The 15,229-nt window shown below is 40.8% G+C and overlaps 1 protein-coding gene across 3 annotated transcripts in view; it reads left to right on the top strand.

The window, feature by feature from the left end:
- TAF1B (TATA-box binding protein associated factor, RNA polymerase I subunit B) overlaps positions 1–2,344 on the top strand; it is a 50,589-nt gene extending 48,245 nt beyond the window's left edge. For all 3 annotated transcript variants that reach the window (XM_031684758.2, XM_072938221.1, XM_072938222.1), the window contains exon 15: positions 1,959–2,344. In XM_031684758.2, coding sequence (XP_031540618.1) covers positions 1,959–2,166 — 208 coding nt within the window. In that variant the 3' untranslated portion in view covers positions 2,167–2,344. The remainder of the gene's footprint in view (positions 1–1,958) is intronic.
- Positions 2,345–15,229: the final 12,885 nt, after the last annotated feature.

Here is a 15,229-nt window from a genome sequence, read left to right as displayed (position 1 = left end):
TAGAGGACACCAGCATTAGAAGCAGAAGCAGACAAAAGAAAAAGTACAGTGGTCTGATGTTCCTTCATGACACCCAGTAGCTCCACAGAACCAGAGAAGCCTGACCATGTCTCAGCTTTAACACAGAACATTACCCCAAACTGTGTGCATTCTCTTTGGGTTTTTTGCTTACCTATATTTTCTAATATTCCCACAGTAAAAGTTAGGGAATGTAATCCTTAAAAGTTACTGATTCAACTTAGAAATGAAAAGTCCTTACTGTAGGAAATGCTTTGTGTACCTCTTAATATCTTTCTGTTGTAGAAATAGAGCTTTCCTTATGGTCCCGAGGCAAGAGAAACAATATTTTAAATAATTTTAATATTTTCAGATAATATTTTATCTGAAACAGTCTCTTTTAATATAGCTAAAATTAAAAATTAGAAAAGAAGAAAAGAGGCCACTATATTTGTGAGAATTCGTATAAATGACTTATATTTGATTTGCATTAAACCAATCAATGAACAAACAGTTGAGGGCTTTTAAATTTCCAACTGGTGCACACAGTAGGGTGTTGGCTTTTTTGTGTATTATTAAAATTGCCTTAAGATTTTAAGTGAAAATTAAAAGATCAATTTTAAAGAAGTTGGGAAAGTGAACATTTTGAGCCCTTACTGTGTGCCAACCACTGGATAAGTGCTTAATCTGTGTTCTCATTCAATCCTCTTATCCATCGTGCGAGGCTGTTACTTCTCCCTGTTTCACAGAAGAAGAACCACGAGTAGTTACCCATAGTCAGAACTGATGGGTGGCAGGGCTTTGTGGTGCAGCATAAACATGCTTTCAGGAATTAGGGCCATATATGTTTTGTATGTATCTAAATGTTTATATCCTTTATGTTATTTACTTGTTTTTAAAACCTTTTCATTATGGAAAATTACTTATCTTCAGAAGTAGAGAGCACAGTGTAATGAACCCCCGCACCCCCCGTCGCCCAGCTTCAGCGGCTGTCAAGACTTGCTTCACCCGCACCTCAACCCGCCCCTTCACCCCTCCTCCCCCAAAGTATTTAGAAGCAAACTCTGTACATCATAATATTCTTTTAAACAAAACCATAATACCATTAATCAGATATAAAAAACTAATAGTAATTCCTTAATATTGTTAGACATGTAGCCAATGTCTAGATTTTCCTGATTGTCACATAATTTTTAAAATAATTCAAAATCCAAATAGAGTCCATAGATTGCAGGAGGTTGAGATATCCCTTAAGTGTTTTAGTTCATAAATTCCCCTTTTATCTCTTTTTTTTTCCCCTTGCAGTTTACTTACTGAAAATCCTGGTCGCGTGTCCTGTACAATTTCCCATAGTCTAGATTTTGCTGATTATAGCCCATAATACCACTTAACAAGTTCCTCTGTCCCCTGGCCCACTCATACCTTGGTATAGTTAGAGATCAATACAGTTAGCAGTTTTAATTAGCATTTTAGAGATTTGGTCAGATTCAGGTCCTACTACTTTAAAATAAGAAATACTGCTTTGTGAACTCTTCTTTCTATAGAGCACATACAGAATTGGGCATATATTATGAAGTGTGGTGTCTTATTTGGGGGAGGGAGTTGGGATTATTTGTTTTCTTTTGTTTGTTTTAAAATATGTCCAGTATCTCTCCCTGTATGCTTTGGTTCGCCTTGACCACGGTAAGAGGGGTGGGCCCCGGAGTGGAAGAGGAGTCATGAGACCTGGCTGTGTACCACCCATGTCTCACGCATCATGGCCAGAGGCACTCCGAAAATTTTTTCCTTTACAAAATTAAGAGGTTTCCTTCCAGATTGTTCTAAGTTCCCTTCCAGCTCAGAGTACTATTTTAGGCCTGACCGTATATATTGGTTAAGTTATTGGGGGATGTTCAAAGGATAGATGCAGGCATTTCTAAGTGACCGTTTAAATGATGGTGTCTTCTTTTCCTCCCTTCTAGCTACTGTAAACATGTGACAACCTATGAGGAATCAAATTTTTCTCTGAGTTACCGGTTTGTACTAAATCTCTTCTCCTTCTTATTAAGAATAAAGACGTCCTTTCTCCATGAAGAAGTGAGCTTAATAGAAAAGAGACTTTTTAAAAAAAAGTATAATAATAAAACGAAAAAGAAATCTTCAAAATCCAGGAAAGTGAGAAAACATTGAGAAAAATGAAGTGGAAACTCTTCTTGGGAAGCTATTTTAATAGTGACAGTGATATCAAATTGTAACACTCCAGAGAATGGTGAGAATAGAATTTTATTGCATATATGTATACATACGTAGACACACATATGTACATATATATGTATCAAACTGCTTATAAAAATGTATACTGGAAAACTAGTGAGCTTTGTTTGAATTAATTTTTTTAATTATGAACGTTCCTATTGTTAAAATAACAATGTTATATAAATGGTATCCAGAAATTTGTATTCAATGTATTTTATTTATTTTTTTTTACATTTTTTATTGATTCATAATCATTTTACAGTGTTGTGTCAAATTCCAGTGTTCAGCTCAATTTTTCAGTCATTCATGGACATATACACACTCATTGTCACATTTTTTTCTCTGTGATTTATCATAACATTTTGTGTATTATTTCCCTGTGCTATACAGTGTAATCTTGTTTATCTATTCTACAATTTTGAAATCCCAGTCTATCCCTTCCCACCCTCTACCCCCCCCAGTAACCACAAGTCTATATTCTCTGTCCATGAGTCTATTTCTGTCCTGTATTTATGCTTTGTTTTTGTTTGTTTTTGTTTTTTAGATTCCACATATAAGCGATCTCATATGGTATTTTTCTTTCTCTTTCTGGCTTACTTCACTTAGAATGACATTCTCTAGGATCATCCATGTTGCTGCAAATGGCATTATGTTGTCGGTTTTTATGGCTGAGTAGTATTCCATTGTATAAATATACCACATCTTCTTTATCCAGTCACCTGTTGATGGACATTTTATTCAATGTATTTTAAAACTAAATTTGCTTTTTAAACTAGGTTGCTTCCTTACTCTTTATACCCCAAAGAAAATCCCAGATGGATCAAAGATCTAAATATCATAATCTTTAAATACACATATATAAAGTATTAGAAGAAAACAAGATGAATGCTATGCTGACCTTGGAATGGGGAAGGACTTTCTAAGATTTCTCAACACAAGAAACCAAAAGGAAAAGATTGATAATGTGACTATGAAGTCAAAGGCAAAGACAGACTGGAAAGACATATTTGTAGTATATGGTGGACAAAGGAATCATTCCTTTAATGTATCAATAGCCCTTGTAAAGCAGTAGGGAAAAGACAGCTTTCAGAAAAAAAGAAAAACAAAGGCCAAGCTAAAAAATGTAATAGGATACCCAGCCTCACTCATATTAAATACAAAGTATGAAGATATTATTTCCCACATACTAGATTGGCAAAGATTATAAAGGTTTATAACATCTGGTGAGAATACTGGAAAATCAGGCATTCTGATTGACAATTTGTTTATTCATGCAATAAATACATAATGAGCAACTTCTATGTTTCAAGTACATTCTAGACCCTGGAGATACAGCAGTAAACAGGGTCTGTAAGGATCTGTTCTAATTGGGAGGGGCAGCTAGTATACAAAGAAATAGTATTTGGGTACTGAAGTGCAGTGAAGAGAAAGCAAGGTAAGGGATAAGTGATAGGGTGGGCCATTTTATACAAAGTAGTCAAGGAAGGACCCTCTGGGGAGGTGACATTTGAGCCAAGACCAACTTGTATGACTTATAGTCGAGGGAGCAAGCCGTATAGCTACCCAGGGGGAGATCACTCCAGGCAGAGGGAACACGGGGAAGCTCTGAGGCAGGAGTGTGCACAGTGGATTCAAGGCGTGGCTAATTGTCCTGGTCAGCTGGAGTGCTGTGGTCGCAGGGGAGGGTGGCAGCAGATAGGATGGAAGGAGTGGCCTTCATGCCATGGTAAGGGCTTTGGCTTTTATCCCAAATATGTCACAGGAAGCCACTGGACAGTTTTGAGCAAAAGAATGATGTGATCCAACCTCTGTCAAAAGGATTACATTCCGTTCCTAAATGTAGGAATTATCAGAATATGAATAATATGTTTAGACAGTGAGCTCTCCTAGGGAGTTAGTATTGATAGGAAACGAGTCTTCATAGACGCTCTTTATGAGGCTGAGCCAGTTCCCATCTCCCTTAGCTTACTGAGAGTTCTTCGTTGGGGATTAATGTTGAGTTTTTTTCAAATGCTTTTCCTGCATCTGTGAGATGATGGTATGGTTTTTCTCTTTTAGACAGTTACTATGGTAGATTACATTGAGTTTGTTAAACCAATCTTGCATCCTAGGATAAACTGCATTTAGTCATGACCTATTATCCTTTTAAAATATTGCTGAATTTGACTTGCTGAAATTTTAAGAATTTTTGCATCCATGTTCATTGGGAATGCTGTTCTGTAGCTTGCTTTCTTGTGATTTATCTAGTTTTGGTATCAGAGTAATGCTATAATCACCGAGTGATTTGTGAAGCATCCCCTTCACTTCTGTTTTTATTTTCTAGAAGCATTTGTATAGAATTATTTCTTAAATATTCAGTAGTGAAGCTCATCTGGGTCTGGATGGGGAAGGTTTTTTTGTGGGTTTTCAACTATAAATTCAGTTTCTTTAATACCTATAGGATTATTCAGGTTATCTATTTCTTCTTGAGAAAGTTTTGCTTTTCAAAAGACACTGCTATGAGACAATGAGTGTGTATATGTCCATGAATGACTGAAAAATTGTGCTGAACACTAGAATTTGACACAACATTGTAAAATGATTATAAATCAATAAAAAATGTTAAAAAAAAAGACACTGCTATGAAAATGAAAATTTAAACCACTGAGTGTGAAAAAGTATTTGCAAAACTTATCTGACAGAGGACTTGTATCTATATAAATAATTCTTACAATTCAATAATAAGAAAGCAAACAACCCATTAAAAATAGGCAGATTTGAGCAGACATTTCACCAGAGAAAATATACAGAGAACAAATAAGCACTTAAAAGGCACCCAACATCATTAGTTATTCGGGAAATGCAAGTTAAAACTGGAAGGAAATACCACCACACACACACTAGAACGGCTTAAATTTTAAAAGACTGCCCATAGTAAGTGTTGGCAAGGATTGGGAGCAACTGGTTCTCCCAGCTGCTGGTGGGAATATAAAATGGCACAACCATTTTAGAAAACAGTTTGGTAGTTTCTAAAAAGTGAAAAATATACCCACTGTATCATTCAGCCAGTCCACTATTAGGTGTCTACCCAAGAAAAATAAAAGCATATTTCCACACAAAGACTTACACACAAATATTCATAGCAACTTTATTTGAGATAAAAAAGGTACACAAGCCAAATGACCATCACCGGTTGAATGGATGTGGTACACGCACACAAGGGAACACTGCTCAGCTACGAAAAGAAACTAGCTGTTGAAACAGGTGGCAACGCTTCTGCTCAGGGCTGGGTATGTGTGTGTGTGGGGGGGGTATATAAGAAGCGTGTTTTCTATAACTTAAAAAATTGTTTTCCTAAGATCTGAACTGCAGAGTTATTTGCATGTGCATTTTGTGGACTCAACACCATGATTTGAAGCACAGTGGCACTTCAGTTGGATAAAGAGTTGAGTTTGGTAATAAGCCCTCCAGGTGATTCTGATACACCCACAGTGAAGCATGGGAACCACCCGCTCAGGTCCGTCTGCAAGGCCGCTGGCGCTCAGCTCCAGCAGCTGCCTTCCGTGTCCTTGCTGGGAGCATGGCGGTGCTTCTGCGTCCCTCTCAGCCTCAGGGGCACCTTAGTAGGCTGGGCAGTCATTCTTCTGTGATGCCATCACCCCACCCACGTTGATACAGGGTACCTTGTAGGTGATCTCAAACCCTCTCTGCCTGAATACTTGCCTCAGCTATTTCTAAACTGCAAAGCCACAGTTATGAAAAAAGGCATAAGCAGGCTAAGCGCCTCAGTGGGTGCACAATAGAGCCAACGGGAGCGGAGAAGAGGAAGACCTATATCTCTGAGAGGCCCAGGGCATGGAGGAGCCGGGCTCCCGGGGGCGAGTCCCTGGCTCCCAGGCTGCCCCTGCCAGGAGCAGGAATCACATCTTTTTCAAACTGATTCCCTTTCCAGGGGAAGTAACCTTTTACCACTAGAGTGACTTGTGATACGTGCTGATTTGGATGGAATCTCTTTTACGAATAAATCTTATTTGGGGTTTTTTGTTTGTTTTTATAAATAAATTACTTACCACTGCAGTGAAACATAATTTTACGATGTAGGTGACCACCCTAAAGGGAAATAGAACCAAGGAGGATTTCACGTGGTCTCAGATCCAATAACTATTGTAATAGTGTGAAATCAGATACTTCCAGGGGGTGGAAGTAGAATGCCTCTCGATGCTCAGTCTAAGCTCATGGCCATGCGAATATAGCATACGTGTGCTGAGGCTGAGTTAAACCTCATGTTCTTAGTTGTTTTAGATCATCAAAGCATCATGGAAAGCACAGCTGTGAAACATTTCTCAAGCATCTTTCTACTTACTGAACATTTTACCTGTTTTCTCATGTAATGTGTCTAGATAAATCTCTCCATCTACAACTATAGCAGTTAAGGGTTTGGTCACAGTAGATGAAAGCAAAATCTTTAAACTTCATTTTTTTTAATTTGAATTGGTGAAAGTATAATGAGCGTCCTTTCCCGAAAATACAGAACATTAGCCCAAATAGTTGTTCATTAATTCACAGGGATAGCTCATACATTTTGAACATAGTTTTGTTGGTTTGGGTTTTTGTGTGTTTTTTTAATCCTTCAAAAATATATAAGTTTCTTTAGACAAGTTTAAGATTCTGCGTTAGACTTAAGAGGAAAGAGAGTGTCTTCTACCTGCCAGCTTTGGCTCCTCTTGCATGGGATCAATCAGCCTTGTTGTGGGAACGTAAGGATGGCTCACGGGGCGATGAGCCATGGGTGCCTTATCTCACTGAAGGATAGCATTTCTCAGGATGGGAAGCGGCAGACCTGTCACTGCCACTCAGAAATGGCACGTCTATAGCCCAAAGGAAGGCGGCCGAGCACTGACCTGCAGCATGTCTGTAGTTCTTTGTTATCTCTTGGGATTTGTCTTTTCCTGCATTGGCACAAAGCCACCTGGGCAGGAGGTGGCGGGGAAAGCGGTACTAAGTCAACCCGATGTTGACACAGAAAGCTACGCTGCTTGGGAGAGAAGGAGCATTATTTCTGAGTCTCAAGGAAAACCTTGAATAGAATTTCCAAAGTGCGGCAGCTGTAGAAGTTCTGTAGAGTTCTATATTGCAGATCGTTAAAAGTGTGTATTTTTATCTTGAGTATGTAGCCGGTGACTTTTTAAAATTTAAAGTACCTCTGCATTCTTGAAAGCTAAGTAAATTCACACCGTTATTACATCTCACAAAATGTTTTCAAGAAGCCCTTAGTGTAAGTTCCCTTGTTTTGTGCACTTGTGAAGTATTTAAGCATAAAGTGATTTTAGTGCCAGACTTACCTGATAATACACTATGACTTGAGAAGACCTTACAAAAGAGTTCTTTTATTGACTATAAATTAAGAACCTGGTATTTCAGCTCACTTGGCCTTTTGCCCTCTGCAACAACGATTTCCTTCTGGAACAATTAGTACATGTTTTATGGATATTTAAGTTGTACAGGGTGACTCACAGATATTCCTAAAGGAATTTTTAAGTTAGAATACTACTTAAATGTAATTAGCTTTTGTCACCATTGTGGTCCATGTTAATTCAGGTTAAGTGATTAAGGTAAACATTCTCTAAAATGAAAAAGGTGGTCTCTGAATTTAAAACCTCTCAAGGTTAAAAGTAGGAAAACTGTGTTCTTTACCATGTTAATGGATAAGAAAATATTATAAAACCTGTTTCCATATTTTCGCTTTTCTTTCTTTAGAAATCCACGTCAGAGTAAGTCTCCCCTGGAAGGTCTGTGCTCAGGGTCCCTGGTGCCCTAAGCAGTCACCCTGCTGGGGCCCTCGGGCAGGGCCCCGCCTCTCCCACTCCCCTCTCAGCCATCCTGCCAAAACACAGTTTGCACACGTCAACCCCTCTCCCGCCCATCTATCCACAGTTTCTTTCTCAAAGTGTAGCCCGGGGATCTGCGTCTCATCAAGATGGGTGCTCGTGCGGACTGTAGCCGGGACTCCCCTGCCTGCCCCCTCCTCACCCCTGCCTGTGGAGCTGAGTGGGTGGGTTGACCTCAGAGTCTGCATTTTATCACCCGACACCCCACTGCCCAAGCCCAGGCACAAGGTAAAGGGACTACCCCTCGACCCCCCACTGGCTTCCCACCTCCCTGACCTCAACCTACTTCATCCTCTCTCTGTCTGAAAAGGCATCCAGGGAGCTCCGTTCCTCAGCACCTACAGCACATCCTGTTTTTGGCACTTAGTTTAGCCCGCCTATCCTGTTGTCCTAACGAGGCAGGAAGCCTCTGAGACGGGGGCCCATTTCTCATGGCTCCATATAGAACCCTACATCCAACAGATGTTTAATAAATGCCTTTGATGAAAGTAATGATGAGGAAAAGGGAAAATTTTTAAAAGTTTCCTGCTTTCTTATCAGTTACTGCAGTGCAATGATGACTATTCAATGAATGAACTTAGTTGTCTGCCTTTCAAACGTTGGTTTTGAATCAAATTGAAGTACTTTTAAGACAGAAGAGGGCGAAATGGGCATAACGTTTGCCCACGGTCTACCGTGGCCTTATCAAATACTTATACAGTGCTTAGAATGTGCCAGGCCCTAAGCACTTAGCACAAATCGCCCCTTTTAATCCTCTTAATGATCGTATGATGTGGTACTGTATAATTTTCCAAATAAAAACATTGAGACATTTTGGTCCCAGGTAGTCTAGCTTCAGAATCTGTGGGTTTTTCCAACTCACTGCAGTGTCTCTCAAAGACCTCAACCCCTGAAGATGCCAGCTTGGAATTAAGGAACCCAAATGCTGCTGTGAAGAAGAAAGCATTAGCATTTATGACTGGAGTATATCCTTACCAACCCCCTCCTCCAAGCTTCCACCCCAAACCTGTTTGCCCTCTGTGCGATCTGTCTTGCAGTTACAGCCCCATTTGACTAATCACCCAAGCTATAAATTGCCAGCCCTCCTGTCTGTCATCTCCAATGTCTCATCCATCACTCAGTCACTTAGCCCTGGCAGCGCCATGGCCAAGTACCTCTCTGGCCAGCCTCCCATCCTCCAAAGACATAGCTACTGTCCAGCTTAGGCCATCATCACCTCTCTCCATCCCAAACATTTCTCATTCCTCTGCCAGTTATTTTCCAAAAATAGATCTAATAGCACTCTGAGGCTCAAAAGCCTTTGATGGCTCCTTGCTGCCTACAGCCGGATGGCCTTGCCTGGGAGCCCTTAGAGTGTGGCTCACAACAATTTCTCTGGTCGGGCACCCTTGTCCTTGCTCCCTCCATCTCAGCCATGGGGCTCCTGGACGAGCCATGACACACACTGGGCACCTTGGCCATGCTGGATTCTCTGTCAGGAGCGTCCTCTCATGTCTCAGGAGAACCTTTATTCTTCCTTGATGACCTGTTATAAATATACATTGAGGGCTGGGTAGGAGATTTTGAGGTTAAGACATTTGAAAACTATGTGAAAAACAGAATTCACAAAGATAAATATAGGCAACTTGCCAAAGAAGAAACATATTTAGGAGATTTTACACATGTAATTTGTGATAATGAGGTTTGTACAGTTAATTTCCACTTAATACCCATAGCCCACCAGAAACTTGGCAGGATCTCTCTTCTGCGCATTTTCAATGAGATGCTTGTGCATCTGTTTTGCTTTATTAAGGATCACGTGTATACTAAGAAGTATTTTTTTGTGCTTTGCCCATTCCTCCATCTATGTGTTAAAAGACCCCGATTTCCTGTCTCAGAGTCACTGTCCCCATCTGCTGATCCCCACAATAGCCCCAGAGTAGAGCCGCTTAGGGTTTTGTGATGCCTTGAGGAGCTTTTATTAAAAGGATTGAAGGATATGTAAGTAAATCATGCTCAATTATGTCCCAACTCCAAAGTAACACAGTCATAGTTATGCCCAAGATAATTTCAGGCCAAAGACACACCAGTCCCTCTCCCCTCATGGCAAACAATCCGGAAACTGCAAGACCTGCTCCTACTTCTTTTCTTTCCTGATTCTTGTCACAAAATTCTCCTGATTTTTTCCCCTTTCCTTTTTTCGACCTCTCGTTCTTCCCTTTTCTAATTATCACCAACAGGCGTAACTCAAAATTTCAGACACTTGGAATCAACAGCCTCATGGTTTAGAAAGATACACAAAAGTGAGTATATCTATGTGTAATAACCGAGATAATGAAATGTCAACTTTGGGCAAGTGACCTAATCCCTCTTTTTTGGCTCCCTATCTATTAGAATAATTTCTCTCTCGTATTAAAATGTGATGAGATGCTACAAAAAAAGTTTCTTATAAGTATGAGTATGATTTTTTAAATTTTTTTTTATTGAAATAAAGTTGATTTACAATGTTGTGTTAGTTTCAGGTATACAGCAAAGTGATTCAGTTATACATACATGCATATATTTGTAAAATATATATATTCTTTTTAAGACTCTTTTCTGTCATAGATTATTACAAAATATTGAATATAATTCCCTGTGCTATACACTAGGTCCTTGTTGTTTATCTATTTTATGGATAGTAGTGTGTATCTGTTAATCCTAAACTCCTAGTTTATCCCCCACTGTTCCCGCCTTGGTAACTATAAGTTTGTTTTCTATGTCTGTAAGTCTATTTCTGTTTTGTAAATAAGTTCATTTGTATCATTTTTTAGATTCCACACATAAGTGATACCATATGATATTTGTCTTTCTGTCTGACTTACTTCACTTAGTATGATAATCTCTAGGTCTGTCCATGTTGCTGCAAATGGCATTATTTCATTCTTTTTCATGGCTGAGTAATATTCCATTATATATATACAACAATTTAAAATGGATATTATTTTACAGAAGGTGTTTTACCACTAGACACCTTTTCTTTGAAGAGAATATGCAAATGTGAGCCAGCAAGCAGAGTCACAGCCTCCCAGCATCCATGTCTGGGGCGTTTTCTTGAAATGGCAGTACACATCATGGCTCCACCCCACACAGAGTTAGTCACAGGCCAGAGAGGTTTACTGGAGGTTAAGGCCAGTGTTCCTAAGCTGAGAGATTTCTGATAGCTATGTTGCAACTGTTGAGCCTTCACTGGAATGATCGATTTACAGTGAAGCCATAAGAAAAGAATGTGAGATATCTGGGTTCTAGTTGCCAGCAAGAAGGTGACACCCAACTTGGCATAGCTTCTTCTCCCTCCTTTCAGAAACAGGGAGATGGTCTGGATTGAGTCCCAAGTATTTGACAAGACTTACCTGAGACTGCAGTCATCCTGTTCTGACAGGTGGGCAGGGAGGGGAAGGCGCAAAGCTCCAGGAGCAAGCACGTTCACAGCAGGGCCACTAAGGACATTTGAAAAGAGCACGTGGATACCAAAATGTGGAGAGAGTTCTGAGAGTCAGTGTGTCCTCTAAGCCTGAGAGTCAACTTAGAGAATAATCAAAAGCCATCTCCCAGGACAGCTTTTGTCACTAGAAGCCCAGCCATGGCTCTGCCACATTTAAAGCATCCAGGCTGCTCTATGATGGGGCCACAGGCGAAACCCAGAATGTCACACAGAAATACTCAAAGTTGGCCGTGTCACCACCTGGAGCGCAAATGTGGGATTTGGAAAAAAGACACCTGGTTTCACAACCCAAATTTACTGGCTATGAGACTTTGAAAATATCTCTGGACCTTGCTTCACCATCTACAGGATGGGTGTAACCCTGTCTACCTCAAAGGGCTGCTTTAAGAATCAAATGAGCTCAGGCACGTGATCACTTTAAACACTGAATACTGCCGAAAGAAGGTTACTGTCATTACCAGCCTGAATAACTACGATTGTTGATCCTCTATAATATGCTTATCCTCGTGCTGGATGATCAGGGATTTTTTTAAAATATAGTTTCTGTCCCTTAAGCAGCTTATAATATAGTGAGGAAAATAGCGAGATGGAACATTGAATATTTATTGAGTTCCAATAGGTCCGGCATTGTTTGAGCCACTTTTCATGAAACAAAACAAACCAGCCAGCCCTTGGTGGTAGGAATCATTATCCCATATTCCATAGTTGGGGAAACTGAGGCTCAGAGGTTCAATAACTTTCCTAAGTCACAGAGCTGGGAGGCAAGGGTGGAGATGACACACTCTCCCTTCCATACCCCATTCGTCCAGAGTGGAAGACGTTCATCTCGCAAGAGGCACTGGCAGACAGGGCGAGAACCAATGGCTCTCGGGAAATGGCTGGTACAGATTCTTGGAGGTCAGGAAGGGAGGCTGTGCCATTTTCTTGCAACTACTTTAGCTGTCCCTTCAATACAGGCTGCTTCATCAGGAAGAGGTCCCAGCCTGTAATGAGTCCTGCAAATGGCGGGTCAGGCTATGATTAGGTCACATGGCCAACAAGCAAGCACTTGGAGGAATGGGAAGGGGTCCCTGACCTGCTGGTCTCCAAAGGAGATGGAAGCCAACTATCCAGTGTCTTTGTGTCAGGCATTGCGTGAGCTTCTTTAACTGCATTATCTGATTTAACGCCACAAAACTTGATCCTGTTTCCCTTATTTTACAGACGAGAAAATCGAGGACTGGCAGGGAAGCAGGTTGCTTCAGGTAAAAATAGGAGGCAGATCTGAGATTTGAATCCAGATCTGACAGACATAAAGTCATTCTCTCAAACTCATGTGAAACTGAATTAATTAAAAAGCAGAGAAGCTTGTGATGAGTGGTAGCTGAGGAGCTGGGAGAGAAGTGTGCACAGGATGGGAAAGGTCCTGGAGAAGACAGCATTGGAGGTTGGCCTTGAAAGAAGATGTACGACCAAGGTGGTGAGGTAGAAAGAAGGAACAGCACAGGCAACCAGGGGCCTGAAATTGCAGGACATATTCAGGGAATTCTGTGATGGGGTCCAGGGCCTTGGGGGCTTTTAACTAGGACACAACTTTGGAACTGTGTGTTGGGGCCAAATGTGGAAGGAGTTTGAATGCCAGGCTTAGGAGCTTGGACTTCAGTCTGTAAACTGTGGGTAGCTGAGATCAGAACTACTCTTAGCGTCAGGGGACATTGGCGCTGGAAGGGACCAGATGACCTATCCAACCTCTTCCTTTTTCTGAAGCCCAGAGAGAAGTGACTCTACTGAAGTCACCCTGTAGATCTGCAGAACCTGGGCTAGAACCCAGGCCTGTGACTCTCCCAATCCACCTCCCCATCTGCCTCTTTACGTCCACAAGTCTCTTAGAACCACATGGTCTCCTACAGGAGAGGGGTCCAAAACTCGCTCCCCACTCTGAAGAACCATGACTTGGGAAGGTACCTCAAAGGTCTCGCTTCTCTTAAAGAAACACAATCCTATCCTTGAGCTTAAAAATGTCATTAGCAAACAATTGAAAAGATGCTAAATCTCTTCATTTTTAAAAATGAAAATCAAAACAACGAGATACTATTTTTCATCTAACAGACTAGCAAAGCAAAATCTGATAATGCCCCCTGGTTGACAAGGGGTGGCACTTAAAGAAGTCCCACCTCCTGTTGGTAGGAGTCCAAATGCAGCAGCCTTTTGGAAAACAATTGGGTCAGATCTATAAAAGTTGAAACTGTGTGTGCTTTTATCATAGCAACTCCAATTCTGGGGATTTACCATACGGCTATATTTGATCAGGCGCACAGTGTCTAGTCAGAGGGATGTTTATTGCAGAATGTCTGTAATTGTGAAAAACTGGAGATAAAAACACTAATTGCTTACTGATGGGGTCTAGCTATCATATGTCAATCCAAGGAAATAATATGCAGCTATTTTTTTTAAGTATGGTAGATGTATATGCGCTGACATGAAAAACGTTTAAGACCCTAATAAGTGAAAGCAAGCAAGCTGAGGAGGGTTGTGAGTGGTACGAATCCCACTGTGTGAGAAGATAAAACATGTATGTTTGTGGATACATACAAAGAAAGATATATGGAAACTGGTAACAATGGTTATTTCTGGGGAGAGGGAGGGGATGAAGGGGGGAGTGACTGTACCCTAAACCCTCTGTATTATTTAAATTTCCTTCTTTTAAAAAAATCTGTAAACATATATTATTTTTATAATTTTAGAAATAGTAAAAAAATTTAAAATAAAGAAAGCATTGCCAACCACTCGTAGATAAGAATTTTAACTTCTGTTTTAGAGAGCTCTTAGAGACAGCCTAAGTAAGCCGATGTTCAGATTTACATGTTTTTTAATTAATATATCTAAGTTCTAATAACATCAGGCCTTTATTGTTCTTGTTTTTGGTTTTACAGCTTGATATTTATTCATTCTTCCATGTTTATTTTGGGCCTAATGTGTATCAGATACTGGGACTGAAGCATGAGACCCTCAGTCTTCTGCAATGGGAGGGTTATTTAAGCCACTCCCAGACATGGTGCCGAAGGAAGCAGTCTGAGAGGCAGAACAGACCCCTGCAGAGGAATGCATCCCTTCAGTGACCACTTCCAGGTGTTTTCTATGTGAATACCAGAAGGCTTGGGATGGCAAAATGAAAGCAGTACAATCCTGGCGCTCTTCCTGAAAAGCTCCCACTATTGTGGAGACAGACACAAACAGAAAATCGAGTATTACAAACAGAATGTGGTAAACGTGGTATTGGGGTGATGCACAAGCACTGTGTGACACGTGGGACATTCAACCCAGGCTAGAGGGCTGGGGAGGCCACCTGGAGCAATGGGGGTGGGGTGGTCCTAGCCCAGTTGGGAAAGTTGATGGGAGCTTGCCAAGCAGGAAGAGGAGCAGGGAAGTGGGGGCAGGGGAGTTTCTAGCAGTGAGCTGCAGGCAAAGGAGCAGAATTGCAAAAGCACAGGTTGCACTGTTTAGTCATATGCTGTGCTAAGGGGTGTGGACTTTATCCCGAGTGTAATAAGGTGACATGACCTAAACTGTGTGCTTTATACAGATCACTCTGGCCACATCTGGAGATGGCTTAGAGGAAGAAGCGGGAAGGATGAGGTAAAAAGACACTTTTCCAATCTGAGTCATATCAGTAGCACAACTCTGCTGA

This window comes from Vicugna pacos, chromosome 15 (genome assembly GCF_048564905.1).
Source record: "Vicugna pacos chromosome 15, VicPac4, whole genome shotgun sequence".
Taxonomy (NCBI): Eukaryota; Metazoa; Chordata; class Mammalia; order Artiodactyla; family Camelidae; genus Vicugna; species Vicugna pacos.
This window is presented reverse-complemented; position numbering and strand designations above follow the sequence as displayed.